A 20,627-nucleotide genomic window follows, 5' to 3' on the forward strand; every position below is an offset into this window, starting at 1 on the left:
ACACCAGAAGTTGCTACAGTAGAAAAAGAAATTGTGACTTAGCATCATCACTTTTCACATGTAATATTTAGTACACATACACCAATATATTCATGTTCAGATTTGGGGAAATACTTCCTGTACATATGACCTATAATTAACATGCTAGGTGTACAGCAAAGTCTTCCTAGACATGGAGAGAGAGACAACCAGCCCGGTAGAGAGCGATCAGAGGGCCTGAGAGGGAACGGACAGGAAAGGAAGTGCATAGTCGCACCACCCGAGGCCTTGGTGATGGCAGCGTGGCTTACACAGCGAGGTTCTGTTATGTATGTAAACTTTAGATTCTTGGAAAGATTGAGCAGGAAGTTCAGATTGCAGCAGCTCTCTGACCCTCTCCCCTCCCCGCTGCCCCTCTCCCCTCAGCGCGCCCTCCATGCACTCCCCTTCCTTACCCTAGGCACCCATATGTGAGTCATGTTTGTTTGCATCAGCAGGCCTGAATTGACATGTCAGTGCTGTTACTTTGGAGATACAGATGTGCAGTGGCACGTGTCCATTGCAGCCCTAAACACAGCCGTTCCCTCTCTAACAAGCCCCTGTCCTTCACTGGTTTACTCCTCTTCCCCTCTGAGGTAACCTCCCATCTCTTAGACTCTGCTTTTCAGCACGTCAAAGGAAAAGTAGTCTGAGGAATCCCAAACAAACCTCCGCAGGGGCAGTGAAGGCGGTAAGCGCAGGCAGTGAGGACACGTGTCATTCACAAACCACACCTGCAACGTAATGCTGCATTGACTGCCTGTGGTCACATCTGCTGCGTATATGTTGTGTGTATGTTGCAGCTCACAGCTATGTAATCTGTATGTTCGTCATTGTGCCGTTGGCATTTTCTAGCCATATCTTACACTGCTTACTGGACAGACTGCTCATGCCCAGTCACCCATCTGTCTTTTACTGTTTCTCACCCTGCCCTTCCCTGTGTAAGCTCAGGTCACATGGACAATGGTTTTTTTTTTTTTTTCCTTTAGCCATTAAAAATGAATCATATTGCTGGGCGGTGGTGGCGCACACCTCTAATCCCAGCTCTTGGGAGGCAGAGACAGGCAGAACTCTGAGAGGCCAGCCTGCTCTACAGTGTGAGTTCCAGGACAGCCAGGGCCACACAGAGAAACACTGTCTCAAAAAACAACACAAAACAAAAAACCACAGCAACAAACCAATCTTCACAAAATTTCCTTTAAGTGTCCCACAAGAGGTATTAGGTTTTTTTCTCTGGGGTGTGGCTTATTTAATCTGACATGTTGGAATGGCTGTTCAGAAATCTGCAAATCAAACTGCCACCATCATAGCTTCAGAAAACATTTTTGGGTCATCTCTGGTGGAGTTTGCCAGCTCACCATAGCAGGGCCTCAGGCCGTTTGCTAAGAGTTCACATGTCACGTTTTCAGACACTGTTCAGACATCTGTTTCAGGACATACGTTGGTGGCTTGTTCTATCACCTCAGGGAGAGAGTGAAACTTAAGCTCCAGGTGCAGAGAGCTCAGGTGGGTTTGGTGTTGGGAATGGAATCGAGGACCCCTTCATGCTCTGCACTCCACTACCTAGCCACGCTCCCGCCTCCAGAGCTGTAATGTAGTGTCCCCTGACTGTGACATTGAGCTCATCAGTGCGGATGCTGTCACAGGCCTGCAGACTCCCAAGGGCAGTTTCAGGGTCAGGAGGTGAGGCTCAGTTAGAACCAGGAGGTTTCTACCTGGGGCAGAGATGGAGCCAGCACTGTTTCCTGGGCAGACCCAGACTGTTCCTGAACTGAGGATCCTGCTACCTCAGCCCGAGCGCTGGGGTGACAGGAGTGTACCACTGCACCAGCATCTGTTTTCCTGATTCTTTTGTGAGGTGGCTCCACTGTGTTCCCAAGACCCAGCCTGCCAGCTGGCCACAGGAGAGGCAGAAGGAGACATAGATGACATTTCCCCCCATAGTTTCATGGTCACTTTGGTTACTTTTATATCCACCTGTGAGTCACTGTTGTGGTAAGAACTTTCCCTTCAAGCACAGAGCCCTCCCTACCAAGTCACAGGTGCCGTGGCAACTTCCTAGAATTTTGTTGCAGCCCTTGTGGGTACCAGTGACGTCATCTTGTGAGTAATGTTCCGAGAAAGTCCCAAACCCTCTGTAGACGTGCTCCAAGGGGCAGTCTTGCTGACTATCAGTGTCACCTTGCTGGTTCTGTAGCCGAAGTCGCACAGGCCCACCCACAGCCCAGCTCTCCGGGGCCCCTAGGTCAGGGCTGCTTGGTTGGTGAAGGGAAGTGCCCGCATCCAGCACAGCCCATTGGAGCTGAAGTCACCATTTTTCATCAGGATTAAACCTTGCTAAAAGGAACATACACAAGCCAGAGTAATGTGTTGTTAGCTGTCTGTTGTTTTTATACTGAGACATATGACACTGTCCTAAGGTTTTTTTTTCCCCAAATGGCATGATCATCATCATCTTCATTGTTCATAAACTAAAAGCAGAAATGCCAGGGGTGCTGGCAGCCCTCCCCAGAGGGCTTCCAAGATAAGGCAGTGTTTCCCTTCGGCTTTATTGTGCCTCTATGCTCCAGAGAGGCTCAGTGCTGGAGATCTCCAAGGCTCAAAGAGTAGAGCATCCAGAGCCAAGGGCTGGTCCCCTCTGTGCAGTTTTTAGCCTAAAAATAACTAAACACATTTATAGAGAGAAGCAAAACCTGCTTTTCTGGGAAAATGAGATTCATGCTGTTCCTGTTTTGTGGGCAGCCACAGCTGAGATGTGGGTGCAGCCCAGGAACTCAACCTGTGTTCACCCAGCTGGAGTGGGGGTGCTCCTGCTGGAGGGGGCTGCCTCCCTGCACAGGGTGGAGAGCACCAGGAAAGTAAGAGCACCAGGAGCCGCTAGGAAGGAGGTTCTGGAGCTGAGGCATCTTCACAGCTGCTGCAGGGCTGGGTGGGAATGCTCACGGGCCAGGGTGTCCTGTGTTTGGGGTCTAGAACCTGGCAGGCCTGGGCAGAACACCTGCCAGATGACACTTGGGCCTCCTGCAAAGCATGAGAGGAGTTCCTAGTGCTGATTGTCACCTGGTGGAGGAGCTGTATTCTCCACATTGTATTTCTGTGTCTCTATATACGTGTGTGTGTGTGTGTGTGTGTGTGTGTGTGTGTGTGTGTGTGTATGTGCGCGCATTTAAAACTCGAGCCTCAACACCTAATAGAGGCCTAAAGCAATCTGACATTTAGGAACAGGCTGACTTCTCTAGGGTTTTGGTAGATGCTAACTTCACAGCATTTTCTCTTAGAGCCATGGGGCACGGTTATTGCTTCCCTCCTGGAGCTGCTTAATTCTAAAGACTGCTTTCCTTGCTCTTGAGTTTCTACCATATATAGTGCTTTTGACTAACTCAGATAGATGGAAGGAAAGGGGGATAACGGGACAGATGGAACGAACAGCCAGGACAGCGATACAGCAACATCACAGTGGTCTCCAACCGTGCCCTTCCTTACGATAATTAGCACAGCCGTGCAGACCAGGGTTCCACACATGCATCTTGGCATCCCTCTGAGACATGGTCAGAAACAGTTTTGGAGGAACAGATCTGTCCTAGGGTTTCTGTTGCTGTGACAAAACACCATGACCAAAAAGCAACCTGGGGAGGAGAGGGTTTATTTGGCTTACACTTCCACATGGCTGTTCATCATTGAAGGAAGTCAGGACAGGAACTCAAATAGGGCAGGAACCTGGAGGCAGGAGCTGATACAGAGGCCATGGAGGGGTGTTTCTTACTGACTTAATCCTCAGGGTTTGCTCAGACTGCTTTTGTATGGAATCCAGGACCACCAGCTCAAGGATGGCCCCACAATGGGCTGGGCCCTCCCACATCAATCTTAAGAAAATGTCTCACAGCTGGATCTTATGAAGGCATTTTCTTAATTGAGGTTCCTTCCTCTCAGATAACTCCAGCTTGTGTCAAGTTGACATAGGACTAGCCAGCACAGGTCCTAGGCCTGTGTTCCTGTTTTCAAACAGAAAATCATGCCTAGCATCACAGAACTGAACCAATGTCATGTAGTCCTTCATCCAGCATCTAAATACTGTTCTATACCTCCCAAGTACCAGGTACCATACAGCAGACCCTGGCTATGTGTCCAGCCGTGGGACAGTGTCAGATGCTGTGGAGTTCTGGTGGCTCCTTTCTGCCCTGTCCTCAGCAGGCATGGTAAGCTCACGCGCAGGTCAGGAGTGGCCTTGTAATGTTCAAGTCATGTGTCTGCCCTGAGTCTGTGTGTCAGGCCATACGGCCTCACTCCGGGGCCTCATCACGACTCCCATCAAGAAAAGCAGAGTTCACCTGGAAGACATGAGAAAGAAAACCCCAGGGGGATTGTCAGAGGGAGATGGGACTCCTGGAGGAACTGTGGTTCTCAGGCTGGGTGAAGCGTGGGCCAACGGGGCGAAGGGTGAGGGGATATAACAGGTTGACAGTGCCAGGAAAACCCCACATTAACAGGAGCCTAGATTTTTCACCTCAGTATATAGATTCCAGAGGTGCTGAAGAGGTCTGGACTGCCCCCCAGCTTCCTAGACTATGGGCGGAGATGGGAATAGCCAGATCTGCTGGAGCTAGCACCTTTGACTTCCTGCCCTATAGCAGACTTGTGCATTTCCCTATTGACTGTCACACTTGCCACGTGACATCGAGCACTGAGGGACCTTAGATACAGAACAGATGTTATGAAATGGGTTTTTTCTTCTGAGACAGTACTTCCAGCCCTTCAAGTGCTGCAGACTGCAGACTGCAAGTCACATTGAGGAAGTTGCTGGGAATTGGTGACCCCAGAGCTGAGGCCACACAGGCTTCCAGGGAAGGTTGGGTAGGCATTGTGACGACGTGGACAGGAAGGAGGAGCCTTGTTATTTAGTCCCCCAGTGCTGTGTCCTCACATGCTGCGGTTTCTCGTTCTGCTTTTCCAAGCCTCTTTGGAGGTCCTGTCACTCAGCTGCCACAGGTTTCCAGGGGCAGTTACCACTCTGCCTTGAACTCACGTGAGGGGCAGTAGTGATCAAGACTTGTGCCCCAAATGCTCGGAGTCATTTTCCCTGCAGACAACATGAGCACTAGGCAAACAGCAGGAAGGGAGGACTCCTTCAGCACTTACAGAAACCAGGTCCTGCAAGGCAAAGTGTCCTGCCTCGTCCTCCACCCAAGGCTTGGCAGTCTGGCTGCTATGAGGAAGTTGATGCCAGTTTCCAGAGACCAGGGCAGCTAGGCAGCTGTAACCTTAGCTGGCCCATGAGAACAGTACACAGAGCGGTCTGACTCTCCCCTAATCCCATGTCCCTTGCTTGTCCTTACTCAAAGCCACTCCTTTCTCTAGTCCCTGGCACTGGATCATGCCCAGGGTACCCCCAGCTGGCTGTCTCAAGAACAGAGCAGTTGCAGGATCCTGGGCTGGTGACATTGATTCCTCATATCTGGATCACATGCTCCACGTGAAAGGTCCCTGTTTCTTTGTGGTCTGAGCTAAATCACAGCGGTCTACAGTATGTGTTACGGCCAGAGTTACATGGGAAGTAGATGTATCTGTTGATTCTTCCTCCAGTGACGCCTGACTATATAGTGTGTGTGTGTGTGTGTGTGTGTGTGTGTGTGTGTGTGTGTGTGTGTGCGCGCGCGCGCGTGTGCATGCATGCATGCATGCATGTGTGCATCTCAGAATCTTAAAGACCATGCCAGTGCTGAGACTTTCGGGGATAGACCTGGCCATCAGCTTTCTTCAGCATTCCAGGAAGTATCCCAGTATGCAGCCTGAGCTCCAGGGTAAAGCAGACAGCCCCGTGGGGGGGGTGGCAGCACCAGCCACATGCTCTGTTCTCTGTGTGAAGGCATCGAGGAAGACCTGTCCCCAGGGCCACCCAGTGAACATCAGACACATTGTGCTCAGCATGAGCCCACAGAGAAGCCTAGGGGCCAGGCCAGTGCTAGTGTGTCAGGGCACGGAGAGGAAGATGGGTATTGAAATAGCAACTGTGTAAACGAGATCATGAGGTGTACACAGTTTCCCACCTCCTCCTCTTCTGCCCACACAGGGTTGGCTATTATTGCCAGAGATGCTGGGGGTGGATTGGGTGGGTGTTGGGTTGGAAAGAGGACATGAATTTGCTAAGAGATAGTCCTCCGGTACAGAATCCCTAAGGAATCTGGAACGACACTAGCAGACTGAAACAAAACAACACAACATTCAGCAAGGTCAGAGGGCACAAGATCAATATCCAAAAATCAATCTAGTTTGTGTGTGCCCGCAGCCAGCAGCCTGAAAACCAGGCCAAGGAGACAAGGTCAGGAGACGTTCCCATACACCTCCTAACCTGGACTCTGCCAGCCACGTACAAGCAGAGCCACTCCTGCCCTGGAATCTTCCAGTGAAATGAGATCCGGTGAATGCAGGGTGTATCTCAGACCAGCCCTTCTGGGAGCATCTGTGAGGGTGTGGGGTACTATGTCTCTGTGACAGGTCATGTGCCTTCCCCCTTGTTCTTCTAGGACACAGATCTATGTCTGCTCCCCCACGGCGGGGGGGAGGGGTATTTTAAGTTGTTCAAATTAAGAGCACCATGCAAGATTGATATTTAGTGTGAATTTCCTGACTTCCTCAGGTCTTGCTACCCTGTACCCCGACTTGGCTTTGGGCCACCACACCCCATCTGGTCTCAAGATGGCCACGTAGCTGTCTGTTGCCAGTCAGGCCTTGTGCAGTGTGGTGCTGTTTAGGGTGTCGGTGGGGGAACGGGATCCCGCAGGACCGCCTGCTTCAGACAGGCCTCGGGAGAGGTGGCCCTGTGACGGTGTTACGTCTTGGCCTGGACTGTAGGGGAAGGGCTAGCTTCCTCCTCAGTCCCCACCGCTGTGCTTCCCACCACTCTCTCACCAGGCTGCCCAGTGGGCTCTGCCTCCTTGGGGCCCAGGATCAGCAGCCATCACCTCCTCAGCCCCTTTCATGGGTTGGGGTTGTCTTCTCAGCTCATAGAGGTGCCGTGGTAAGTGGAACGTAGCACTGTGTTCCCTGAAGCGCTTTTACCTGCTCGGGGAAACTCCACAAGAGCACTGTGAATAGGAGATGGATGCTGTTACAGTCATGGGTTTAAACTCCAACTGGACCCCATGATACTCAAGAGTGACTCAGCCTAGCCCCATTGTGCGGCGGCTTCGCCCACAGCACTGTTGTAGGCTCTGGCTGAACCCCCTCACACCCTGTGTAACCCCGTTTCCTCTCCCCGCCCACCCCAGAACCAGCTGGAGGCCCACCAAGAGGAAGGGATGATCATCTCCCACATGGCTGTGGCTGGCGTTGGCATTTGGATTGCCTTCACCTCGGGGTCCACCCTCCGCCTCTTCCACACCGAGACCCTGAAGCATCTGCAGGATGTCAACATCGACGCCCCGGTGCATAGCATGTTGCCAGGTACTCTCCCTTGTGTGGCATGCAGCCGGGTGCCTCAGAAGGAGGGGTGGAAGGCAGCAGAGGTTCAAGGAGCAGCAGAGGGCTATTCACACATGCCCCACATCTGTAGCTGAACAGCCACTGTGTGTGGTACCTAGCGTGAGTCCGTGTGTGGGCAGTTCATATAAATGTGTAGCTTGTATGCACAGTTATGCAGCCTCTCTGTGAATATGATGAAGGCTGCGCTGATGGCCATAATGGACCGAATGGGGATGCCAGAGGCAAGACAAGGTAACTTCATGGTCCCGAATGTACCTGTTGCCAGCAGGAAATCGCTGAAGACTTGAACAGGGAGGAGAAGAGACCATGCCAGGGTGGATCTGGGGAGGATCATCCTGCAGGGAGAGGCTGGAGTGGGTCCTGCCCACCCTTTGTCCATAGGGTCCTGCCTAACAGACTGCAGGGAGAGTATGAGGGAAAGGTGGAAGTGGAGAGCACAGGAATGGGCTGAAGTTAGAAAGTAAGCAATGGGTGGTGAGGTGAGCTGGTCTCCTGTTAGCAGATGTGCTGTGTTAGACAGTGTTTATATGTGAACCGCAGGTAAGCCAGTCACTGTAGGCCGATGTCCCTGTCACTGTACGCCGATGTCCCTGTCGGACAGTGTTCATGTGTGGACCACAGGTAAGCCAGTCACTGTAGGCCGATGTCCCTGTCACTGTACGCCGATGTCCCTGTCGGACAGTGTTCATGTGTGGACCACAGGTAATCCCAGTCACTGTAGGCCGATGTCCCTGTCAGACAGTGTTCACGTGTGGACTGCAGGTAAGCCAGTCACTGTAGGCCGATGTCCCTGTCAGACAGTGTTCACGTGTGGACTGCAGGTAAGCCAGTCACTGTAGGCTGATGTCCCTGTTGGACAGTGTTCACATCATGTGCATTAGTAGTCAGGAGATGTTCTCTGAGGGCCTGTGTGGTGCTCTGTTCAGGCAGCAGTGAGTTATATGACTGATATTATTTGTACATCACACTCAGACCAGATGCTGTGTGTGTGTGTGTGTGTGTGTGTGTGTGTGTGTGTGTGTGTGTGTTGGTGTGTGTTGTGGATGGGGGAGTCTGGGTGGGTTTGTCTATTTGTCTGGTGAATTGTGGTGGGGAGGTGTCTGTGGGGAACAGGAGGCTCTGAGGGAAGGCTGCTGGCCCCTGTCCTGGCTACAAGCTGAGGCCTCTGATGGCATCACCTGTTCCCCCGTCTGGAGGGTATAGGTTCAAGATCAAGGTGTGAGGTCTTGGTAGGCTCTACTTCCTTGTTCATGTACAGCACCTTCACACCGTGTTCACACAAAGCAGAGAGAGCATCGGCTTGTTCATGTACAGCACCTTCACACCGTGTTCACACAAAGCAGAGAGAGCATCAGCTTGTTAATATACAGCACCTTCACACCGTGTTCACACAAGGCAGAGAGCATCAGCTTGTTCATGTACAGCACCTTCACACCATGTCCACACAAGGCAGAGGGAACATTGGCTCTGGTCCCTGCTGTAAGGTTGCTGATTCCATCATGACACCCAACCCTCACGCTGCCCTGTCTCCCAACCTAATCCTGTCTCCTCCCTTGGGTCCCACCTGCTAATCTTATCACCTACAAACATGAGAATGTATGAGAATACTGACTCATACAGTCCATCACAGTTAGCATTTTTGATGCCTTGGGAAAGCACAGTAGCCCTTTAGGGGTCACAATGCAGAAAGGGTATGCACTTATCTTGTGACATGAGGAATAATGAGGAGGTAGAGGCAAGGAAAGATGGCAGTTGAGAAGATTCTGAGACCTCCAGGACACAGGCATCTAGGGATGCTGACAGGTGTTTTTTTCTATGGGATTGGCTGCCAACCTTTTTTTTTTTTTTTTTCTTTTAAGATATTAACAGGCTGTTTTATTTAGTTAGGAAAATAAAAGTTTTTGTAATACACATTATTTTTAGAAAATAAAAATGATTTAGCATCAGGATGGTGCCCGAAGCATGTTGCTGGGGACCTGTTTTAAGTATTATCCACCTGGACAGGTGTTTGCTATTGGAATCTATTGTCCCTTAGACAGAAACCAAGTCTGATGCAGCAGCTGCCAACACATGCTTGCATCTGGCCAGAGAATGCCCTGCACCCTCTATTGACATGGAAAGCGACAGGAGTTAGATTGTTCTGTGATAAAGGCTTCTGGGGCCCAGATCCCTGACCCAGTACCCTGTGGCCTCCAGGGAAGCAGCTGTGGTTGCCATGGTTCCTGGAATCCTGAGAACCAACCACAGGAATGCTGTCTGGCCACAGCCCCTGCCACAGGGGCCCAGTTCTGCCTTGTGTTCATTCCCCTGCAGTTTCTGTCAGAGACTACTGGGGAGAGGAGGGGCCGACCAGTGAGTGCAGTGTGTGTGTTGGGATTTTGTGAAAATAATCCTTGTCCATGATACAGTGAAACCAACCAGCAGGAACACCAAGTGAAGAGTGAGGTGGCTCCGGGGCTCTCCCTCGCTGACCTTCCAGTATTGGTGTTTCCCATGCCCTCCGTGTCCACCTCATTTTAAAAGTGTACTGTGCGCTGCTCTCCCCTGGCCTCTCATTGTCCTCCTGCTGTGGAGAAAGTGGGATGTGCTTGCAGATCCACTGGCAGCACTTGCTACAGACTCAGGCAAGCAGGGCGCATGCCAACCATGCACAATTGCCCACGTCCTCCCCTCTGCCTTACTGACCAGTGCGCGTCCCTGCCTCCCGGGCAGGCAGCCAGTTCTGGTTAGGAAACGCTTCTGGACCACTCAGCTTGGGTGTGCAGTGCTCTGCAGCTGAGCCACCGGCACGGTGCCATTGAGTTTCTTTCCGGGCCCTGTAGCTGGTGCTGCCCCCCTTCAGCCTTCTGCCCTGTTTCCAGTTGGCCAAAGACTGGCTTGTCCCACCCTTCTCTGCAGAGCCCGACCCCTCAGCACTACCAGATTCACGGGATAGTGGGGTATGGGCCGTTCTCCAGAGGCCTGCCCTCCTACCACCTCTCCTCCGTCAGGCTAGAGGGTTTATCAGAGTCTCTCCACTGTGTTAACATGTTGACGATGTGACAATCTAACGATGCCTCCTGACAGCTCAGGAGTTAAAGGCTTTTTAAAGGATGGTTCATGAGGGCTCGGGCCTAATCCAGTGATGATTCATACTTTGATGGTGTTGAGAGGTAGTGGAAACTAGAAAATGGGGTCTAGTGAGAGGGGGTGTGTTGCTGGGGGGATGCCTTGGACAGATATCCCCCTCTGTACACACAGCCTTCGTGACTGTCATGAGGTGAGCAGCTTTCCTCGCCACACCTGCCTGGCACTCTGGCCTGCCACAGGTGTAAAGGCACTGGAGCTGTGGACTGAAGCCGGGACCCACAGTCAGTCCTGCTTTTAAGTTGTGGGCGTCAGATAGTTGGTCACAGCTGTGGAAGTTGGACAGATGCAAACCACCTTGGACACAGGCTGCAGGGCTTTCTGTCATAGATCTTGATCTAGATCTGTGCAAGTCATCAATCTCATCAATCTGCTCCTTATTCATGTATGGGTGGAACAGACAGGGCCGTCAGACCAGAGTGGACCGGAAAACCTGCAGTTGGACCGCGCTCTTCAGCATCCTGTGCTGTATGTTAAGTAGCTTCCACTCTACCTCTGGGAGGCTTGTCAGGCTTGCATACACACCCCCCCACCCCCTGCCACTGCGTTCTTCCACTGGTGATGTGGTGCTGTCCCACAGCCTGGTCACTGAGGAAGCGTAACTCAGAGCAGAGCTCTGCTGCAGTAAGATCTGAGTGGTTCTGTCTGTTGTGACCAACAGTAGTTCCTGCCATCCCAGAGTGGTGCCGTGTGGGCTGCTCTGCTCTCCAGCACACGCTGTGGTTTAGAGAATCAAGCCAGTGTTTCGTAGCAGTACACACCACTGTCTCGTGTTGCAACCTGGGTGACGTGCTGTTTGTACTACAGTAAGTGCACATGTAGGTGTGTGTGTGAAGCAGCATGGGCAAGAGTCCTTTCATGCCATTGTTGGGAGTTATAAAGTCCAAGTAGATCCTGTAGACAGAGACACACCGAGTCAAAATAAGAACAAAATTTGGAAGAGAAAAGATACTGGAATCATCAGAACTTGATCAGACCTAAGACCACCCCGTGGAACGTATGAATCCATTCTTAGCAAGTCAACGTCCCCTTGCATGTGGAATTCAGTTCTGAGGCCATTTAACATAGGCTCCTAATGAAACCACACTGAGCTCAGGGCCGCCCAGCACTAGACCTTGGGTCGTGCCTGGGGCTCATCTGTTAGAGCAAGCATTGGACTCTGAAAACAGAGGCACAGAAGGTGTGGCTGCAGCTGGGGAAGGCCTCTCAGCAGCCTCGGTGTCACCACACAGGTGTTTCCTGTCTTGTCCTCAATACTCAAAGCAGGCAGAGCAGGGTGGGACACATTTACCCCCTGTGTCCCTGCCGAGCGGATACAGCTTCCAGAAGTGATGGGGCCAAATAAAAGGGCCAAGTTTTTAATTAAAAAAAACAAAAACAAAAACCAGTGTGAGTCTTTCAAGTGCCCTGGGCCTAGTCATAAGGGGGCTGGCGAGTTAAACTGCACTTCTGGAAATGTGTGACTCGGGGACTCCATGCAGGTGCGCGCGTGCGTGTGTGCACACACACACACAGCTGGTGCTTGGGCATCCTCTCTCCTGCTGACTGGGACTGGCCTGGACAGCAGGTAAGGTGAGCATTTGAAAACAGCAAACAACCAGTTCCTGGGACAAGTTTCTCCTCAGTTCCTGAATAAAAAACAGGAAATAGTAGCATCTGGGACTCACCTACTGTCTCTTTGTTACTCACTTTTATTGTTACTATTATTACTACTACTAATTACTAAGGAAGGCCACTTCTTTTCGTAGTTTACATCTGACCATCGTGACTTCAGGTCAGTGTTTTGGGCTCAGGGGACACCTGTGTGCTCCCCTGCTGCTGCACACCCAAGCCCCTGTATCTCAGCATCCCCGCAGGGCTTCTGTCCTCTCCAGGAAGCTGCTATCTGAATCTGACATGCTGTTCTGTGTATTCTCCTTGGAGAAACACACTTCTGACAGAAGGGATTTCTTTGAAAAGGCAATGGAACGCTTCCCAGATTTTTACTATATATTCTTAAGATAATGTAGGTGTAAAAGTGAAGTTTCTCTGAAAAAAATACCCACTGTTTACACGTAGGAGATTGAATCAGAGAGTGAAGGATACAAGATGTATTTCTGGGTGAATGAAAATATCTAGTGACTCTTTCCTCCTCCACACTTTGATGGTAAACTATTTTTTGGAGCCAAAAATCGCATTACACATGATTTGCCCTATTTGCCCATTAATTGTCTTTGAAGTGACATTACTTACAGTAAAAGTATTTCACAGGCTTCTTTAAAAAGCCCAGCTCAGATCAGCACTCTAAATATTATGAATTCAGAAATTCTTCTTGTAGAAAAAAATAAAGGGAAGTCAGTTTCCCAGTGCGAACCAGTTTGGGACGTCAGATGGGAACGCTCACAGCCATGTTGTCTGTGGATCTTTACCTGCACACAGCAGCTGACTGGCAGCTGGGGTACATGCCTGCTCCTCAGGCAGCTGCTCTGAGCAGAGCTGAGGCCTTGGGGTGGGAGGAGGGAGGGATTCTTGGAGCTGTGGGATTAATTCCTTCCCGTGTTTTAAAAAGGAAGTTCCTCAGACTCACGGGAACTTTCCATTCTCCCATCTGTTTTCCTGTCCCCCTGTGGGGGGACCCATGGGAGGACAGGTGGAGGAAGTGGCCCCTGTATGTCGAGGATGACCCACCAGCCTGCCCTGGCGTGGTTAACACACCAGTCAGCAATAACAGCCGTGAGTATAACGTCCGTGAGTGACGGTGGGTGTCGACGTGAGGACTCCTCAGCAGCCTTTGGAAGCACCCGCTTGAGGACATGGCCACGCGGGGTGAACTGCAATGCATCTCTGAGGTCCACAGCATTCCACATAGATAGGATTTGGAATCTCAGGGATTAAATACTGTTAGAGCTTTTTTTAAAGACATGACACAGATCAATGCTAAGAGGTTAAAAATGCCTTTTATTTTTAGAATACCTGTTTTGAAGTCTTAAGCATTTTATAAAAGTGACCTCTGAAGACACACAGTCCACTTTGGCCCTAGTATCTGCTTGCCAGACGCAGATGTAGCAAAAATAACCTTTGTTCTACAGAAAACAAGAGTCAGAGGGTGCCACACGAGTAAACTCGGTGCCTCTGTGCTGGTCGGCTCTGGGGCTCCTTTCAACCCGGTGTCCACTTTCTGTGGAAGCAGGGTCCCTTGCAGCCCCCTGCCTCTCTGGAGCCTGCAAGAAGATCCCTGTGGCAATGCCGCTCACTCCTCTGCAGCCCTCCTCCTGGCCTGGTCAGTTCCCTGGCTACAGGGCAGGCTCAGCAGAACAGCCCCGGCACTCTGCAGGTTTCTCTGACCCCATAGTGCTGTCACCGCCCGTTCCTTACCATCACTAGCACCACGCCTGTGGGGTACTCTGGAAGCCTCGAAGGCGCTGGCCCCTTGTCTACAGTGTGCTGCCTGTGTGTGTGTGTGTGTGAGAGAGAGAGAGACAGAGACAGAGAGAGCACAGACACTATGTAACTATATAGATACAGACGATTTAAGTAGCTCTGGTGTTGGTGCACCTCCGGTGAGGCTGGTCTGAGGACAGCCTGGAGACCTGCCCTGTGCTTGCTGCCATTCAGTTGAGGTGCATTGATGGGACAACCCCAGGACCTTGTCTTTCTCTCCTGAAGAGGAAGGCTCAGGGCACAGGTGTGAGCATCCTTACTCACAGCTTTGTGGTGTCTTGGGAGACCAGCCTTGATGTCTGGGCATTTCCAGGCTACACCCCCCCCCCCGCCCCCTGCTACCCACCCACCGCTGCTACCTTCTCTTTCTTATCCAGGCCACCAGCGTCTGTCTGTGACCAGCCTGCTCGTCTGTCACGGCTTGCTCATGGTTGGTACCAGCCTGGGTGTTGTCGTGGCCCTGCCCGTCCCTCGTCTTCAAGGTATCCCCAAAGTGACAGGTAAGTGGGCACAGCTACATGCCCGCCTCTCTTGAAAGTGGCCCGGCATGTTGCTATCCTGTGGCCCTTAGTGCGCTGTAGATACTTCGCAGATACCGATGTGCTCTGTTTTCACGTTCTCTTCATCCTTTGCTTTTCTCACTCCCGTATTAGTAGTTCCAGGAGAATCGACCCTGAAAACTCATTTCATGGTGCCTCTATTACCCGTTAGTTCCCATCAGAACACAGGGTTTTGCGCAGTAGAAATGGACCCCTTCTTACTGGGTGTAGAGGAAGCTGGGTGTGCACCCTCTCCTCTGGGTTTTGCTTCTGGCTGCAGTTCATAGTGGGCAGCAAGTCTGGGAAGCAGCTCAACATCATGGTCTTGGGGTCTCCACCTCAGGATGCTACTCGGGCAAGCCCCAGCCAGGAACAAAGCATGATGGGAAGAGGCCACCTGAATGTTGAAATGAGAGGTAGGGAGATGCTTAGGAAGAGTTGCCTGGTCCGTCACTGAATGTGGCTGAGAGCTGCTGCAGATCCCCAGTGTGACCCTGGAGGTAAAGCAAGGATCCTGTATGGATGCTGGTTAGTTAGACCATCTGTAGGTAAAGCAAGGCTCCTGTATGGATGCTGGTTAGTTAGACCACCTGTCGGTAAAGCAAGGATCCTGTATGGATGCTGGTTAGTTAGACCACCTGTCGGTAAAGCAAGGATCCTGTATGGATAATGGTTAGTTAGACCATTATCCTGTCGGGAAACACGGCAGTAGAGCAGAGGATTTGAAGGAAGTCAGCGCAAGTTAACGAGGGCGGGTCCATGTGGACATGTGGCGTGGACAGGCTAGTAAGTTGTGGTGTTTCCTAGCCAGTAGGGTTAAGGAATCCCAGTTCATTCACTCCCTCCCTCCCTGCGCTCCTCCCTCCCTCCGTCCTTCCCTCACCTTCTCTTTCCTTTTCAGTGCTAAGGAGTCGATCCAGGGCCTCACACATGATAGGCATTCATTCACACTTACACCCAGCTACTGCCCCAGCTCCATTCACTCATTTTTAAATTTCTGTTTTTGTTAGGAGCGATATACAAGCACATACCTCAAGTTGTAATTACCAAGTGTTTTCTGTTTAAATGCTAATGGGATAGCATGGTGGCTGCCTGGTAGAGGAACTGGGACATGGTTTATAGGTCCAAGTCCCCAGCCAGCCACCCATCTAAACTCACCTCTTCCACCTCCACACCCTTCCCTCCGTTTCATTCACCAAAGTTGTTACCTCACATTATTTTCCTCATTTTGTGCTGTCTACAGTAGTCTCGTAGTGTCTGTCTTCCTGGTGACTTTATTTTCTCCTCTGTTTCTGCTACTTCCTGCCGTGCTCCAGTATCTGGGTATCTGTCGTTAGTGCCTGTGAAGCATCCAAATACATGGCTAAGGTCAATGACGTAGGCAGGCAGCATCCTGTCAGTGGGATGTCAGGAGTTATCCCTGACAGCTAAGATGAAGTGAGTCACACCACCTGGAAAGCCCTGGTTTTTAGTAAACATCTACAGAATTGTTTTTCTCAAGCTGCAGGAGCTTTTTGTGGTGGAAATTGCCAGGAGCTTCAGGTAGTGTAGGCATTGTGTTCCTCCTAACACCGAGCACTTCAGGTGCATTTGCATAGAGCAAGTTAGGAAGTGTTTCATGGCCCAACGCTAAAACTTACTATTATATTACTTCAGGGGTGTGTGTGTGTGTGTGGTGTGTGTTCCTTTGTGTGTTTATGTATGCTGTGGGAGTGCGGTGCCCAAACAGTCCAGATGAAAGCATCAATTCCCTGTAGTTACAGGCAGTTGTGAGCTGCCCAGTGTGGGTCCTGGGGACTGCACCCCTGTCCTCTCCAAGAGCACTAAACTTTCTTACCACGAGCCATCCATTTTAAGGCAGCGGATGACTGAGAGTCCACAGGGATATGACCTAGGGTGTTTCTGCTTTAACTGTCCTGTGTGTTAGTGCTGTTTGCCAAGCTGTTGCCTGGGTCGGGGTACAGGGTTAGACCCTGCACTTTGCTACCCTGTGCAGTCCGTGTGTTATTAAAGACCTTTGTTGGATTGTCCTCTCAGGGCGAGGCATGGTCTCCTACCATGCACATAATGGGCCTGTTAAGTTCATTGTCATGGCCACAGCATTTCAGAAAAACAAGGACAGAGCCAGAGACAGCCCACCCTCCGGCCCCGAGCCTCAGGATGAAGACCCCAAGGATTTGCTCGGCAATGAGGAGGGCACTTCTTGCTTGGGCCAGACGGACGCCAACACAGCTGTTTGGTTGGGAGACTCTTCGGGATTGACAGGGCAGAAAAGTGACCTGTCTTCGTCCTCTGGGTCTCTGAGCCTGTCCCATGGCTCCAGCTCCCTGGAGCACAGATCCGTGGACAGCAGCCTGTGTGACCTCCTAAAGGACCCCAGCGCCTCCCCAAGGGGCAGGGCACAGCGCTCAAGGAGAGCCAAAGCCAGTTCAGCGCTGGTGGTATGTGGAGGCCAAGGCCACCGGCGAGTGCATCGGAAGGCTAGACAGCCTTCTCAGGAGGACCCGGTATCTTCAGTGATGGTGTGGCAGATCCCACTGCTGAGCATGTAGGTCAGAGGCTGCTGCCTGGCATGAGGGTGGCAATCAGGGACAACTCTCAGCCGGGTGCAGGCCGAGTGGCGAAGGCTGCATCCGTACCACTGGGACCAACTGGAAACACAGCTCTCCTGCCTTCTCCCACAGCACAGCTGAGTCCAGATGTGCTAGGGAGGCAGAGGAGCGTTCCGGCTTTTGAGTCGCTGAGCGGAGTTCCAGGATAGTGCTGCAGTCTGCCCCGTCAATCCTCTGAGTCACATCTCAGAGAGACGACAGGGAAATGCAGCATCCGGTAGCATAGGAGGTCATTAACCATTCTTAAAAATCATTCTACTTGACTTAGACTCACCGCTGTTATTTATATTCTATATATTTTTTAAGTCTCAGAATAAAAATTGTAACAATTTAAAAAGCCAGGTAATACATTCCAGTCCAGTCCTCTTGTTTAGTTTGGGAGCGACTGAGGCTTTCCAAAGTAGACTGATATGTGTACTGTACCCTTTAACAAATAGTGTTTTTATATTGCATTTTCTATTAAAAATTAACCGTTAACGTTTTAGTCAATATACTATCTGTAGTGTTTTGCACATAATCTTTGCTTTAAGCCAAAATGTTCCATACCTATCAACACTGGGACTCCAGCTTCCATGCCAAACCATCCTTTCCTTCTCATGCTAAATGATATCAATATCTACCCGGGACACGTGCAGGTCCAGTCATGCAGGGATGGTGCCGGAAGAGTCTCAGGTCTTCTGTGCACTCGGCTGTCCCAGAGCCTCCGCATTTGGGCACTCATGCCGAGTCGCCCATGGTGCTGACCAGTCAGCTGCCGCCTCCACGGCCTGCCATGCCAGTGCCCCCCACCCCTCCCACCCACACACAGAACATACAGGGTCAGTATGGGGCACTTGAGAGGCAGCTGCACATGTCAAGGACACGAGTAACCTGTAGACTGTTCGCCCTGCCTGTGTTTGTACACCAGTGTTTCACTTACTGAATGGCTAAAACTATTTTTTTAAAGGCTAATTCAGATATTCATCAGAAACACACTTCTCAGCACTTTACAAATGACTAAAAAACGCTAACTTTTAACTTAGCCAAATATTTCCTACATTGCACATATACCCAAGCTTTCTTAAACTGTTAGCTGCTATCTTATTTGATAAAAAATTAAATAAAAGACTTTTTATTTTAGAATACAGTATTACAAGTTTCCTTTCTTCTCCATCCTCCATAAAATCCAAAAGGATGATTATATCCGGGAGGGGAGGGAGCAGTCGTCTTCTCTCTGTTTGGGCATTATAGTAGCCAGCTGCAGAGACTCTGTGTATGTGACAGTTCACAGGGACCCTCTAAGGACTCCTGCACTTGTCAGTTCTCATGGTGTGTGACATCACGAGTTGATACAACTTGCCTGTCTTACTGATACCTTTGCAAGGCCAGGGCGAACTCCCAGAGGACCGACAGAAGAGATGCACAGAGCAAGTCCGTGGTCCTGGAAGGTAGGAGCCGCAAGCGTCTCCACACTGCCGATACAAGACGTGCCCAAAGCAAGCTTCGCCACAGCTCATTACCTGGGAGAAGCAGGCTGGGTGGTGAGCATCCAACAGGGCAGAGGTGGGAGCTCCAAGGATGACAAGCCCTGCTGTGGCCTGTATCTGGTGAGTCCTGGATTTGAGAGACATGGGTGTGTCAGCAGCCACTGAACAAAGCAACATACTAAGGCCAACACACTTAATGAGCAGCGAGGAGCCAGTTCGTAAGCCTGTTACGTGTCAGAGTCACCTTAAGTTCTCCCAGGCCTGGGAATGAAATGTGGACCCCGTCATGCTGGCACTTTTCTCTAGGACTTGCAGCCTCAGTTTAAGGCCCCAGTCTTGAGAGATACGTTTCAGGTGCTATGTTGGGTCAGCTCCTCAGAGAGCAACATCCAACCACAGCCCTCAAAGCTTCTCACTGTCTTCCTGGGAAGGAGAAGAAATATGAAACACAATGCTTCCAATTACGAAAGCCCCTAGCACTATCATGAGATCCCCATCCTGTGTCCCAGCTCCCAGGAACCCTCCAGATACAAAGGTTTCGTAAAAATGGGAAGGTTTTTTACAAAATTTCAGGTGATGTAAATTCAGTCTAACAACTGCCTACCCCCTGCGTTCAGTTGGTGTTGCCTGGATCTGAGGTGTGGGAGAGGTAAAGGGATAGCTCATCAGAGTAACATGAAGCAGAACCAAGGAGTCAGGGTGTGATGTAAGAACAGGTAGTCATGCCAGGCAGGTGGATCTCTGAGTTCGAGGCCAGCCTGGTCAGGACAGCCAGAGCTACACAGAGAAACCCTGTCTCAGAAAAACAACAAAGCCCAGGTAGTCAGGATGTTGCCCACTGCATCATCAGGTGGACCTCAGCACACAGGCAGGCCCCATAACCAGCCAGTGCTCAGCAAGGCCCTGGTGAAGTGGGCTGGGGGTAATAGGACTTTGTGTTCCCAGATCAGCACAAGGAACCCCTGGGGGCAGAGAGAGGCATCTTCTCCCCCAGAGTGCTGCAAATGCACTCAGCAGTCAGCTCCTTGGAAGCATGGGCAAGCTGTCCTGGGTCTGTGCTGGCACCAGCCTGGCAGCCCCACCCACCAGGGGACAGAATGACCTGTTTGCTGGCCTCTGGCTGGAGAGGACCTGAGCTGTGATGTTGAGCACACAGCGGTGGCACTGGGGTGTGTACAGTCCTCAGGCCCACCTTGACAGATCCTGGCACCAACGGTGGCCTTGTTAGGCAGGGTTGAGTGCCTTGCCATTGTTTCAGGGAGATGAGCCAATTTCTGTGTAGCCGTTGCTGCTGGAGCCTGGAATGCATTGTTGTCGTTAGAAGAACGGGTGTGGGTTCGCTTCCACCCTTCAACCGAGGACCGTCACTCAAAGTGCTCTGCAGCCAGCATTGCCTCACGCCATGATATCTAACCTTGTGGAAGACAGTGGTCAGGGCCAGTGCCAACAGGATTTATTGGCTCCCCAAAGGCAGGTGGCTCGCTAGAGCCATAGTCCAGGAGGAGCCCGGACAGTGGCCCTATCTGCCAGAGTCTGGACATGCCCCCACCTAGCTCCATGCATCCTCTGTAGCTGATGTAAGGCTTGCCAGCCCCAGCTTGGGTATATGCCCTAGGGACTGGGGATGAAGGCCCGCATGGCGCCTGCCCTCCACATCTTCAACTTGGAGCTTTTCACCTCTGCAGTCGTTGGCCCTGCTGGGCTGCAGGCCCTGCTTCCCAAAGCAGAGTATTCACATGGGATTAGAGAAAGTTCCACTAAAGAAGAACAAGAGCTCGGATCCAGGGCTCTGTTAGTTCCTATCCTTGCAGTGACTGCTTCCCTACTCTAGCCCTTCTCTACCCTTATAAGCACACACATTCACACACACACACACACACACACACACACACGGTGCATATGCACACATTTACACACACAGGTCTGTACCTATGTGCATACACACAGTTGCACACACAGGTCTCCAT

General features: G+C 51.2%; 1 protein-coding gene across 2 annotated transcripts in view; it reads left to right on the forward strand.

Moving 5' to 3' along the window:
• Arhgef10 (Rho guanine nucleotide exchange factor 10) overlaps window positions 1–18,320 on the forward strand; it is a 94,125-nt gene extending 75,805 nt beyond the window's left edge. For both annotated transcript variants that reach the window (XM_059244300.1, XM_059244299.1), the window contains exons 27-29: window positions 7,284–7,458; window positions 14,421–14,543; window positions 16,620–18,320. In XM_059244300.1, the coding sequence (XP_059100283.1) occupies window positions 7,284–7,458; window positions 14,421–14,543; window positions 16,620–17,134 (813 nt within the window). In that variant the 3' untranslated portion in view covers window positions 17,135–18,320. The remainder of the gene's footprint in view (window positions 1–7,283; window positions 7,459–14,420; window positions 14,544–16,619) is intronic.
• The last annotated feature ends 2,307 nt before the right edge of the window (window positions 18,321–20,627 follow it).

Source organism: Peromyscus eremicus, chromosome 17 (genome assembly GCF_949786415.1).
Source record: "Peromyscus eremicus chromosome 17, PerEre_H2_v1, whole genome shotgun sequence".
Taxonomy (NCBI): Eukaryota; Metazoa; Chordata; class Mammalia; order Rodentia; family Cricetidae; genus Peromyscus; species Peromyscus eremicus.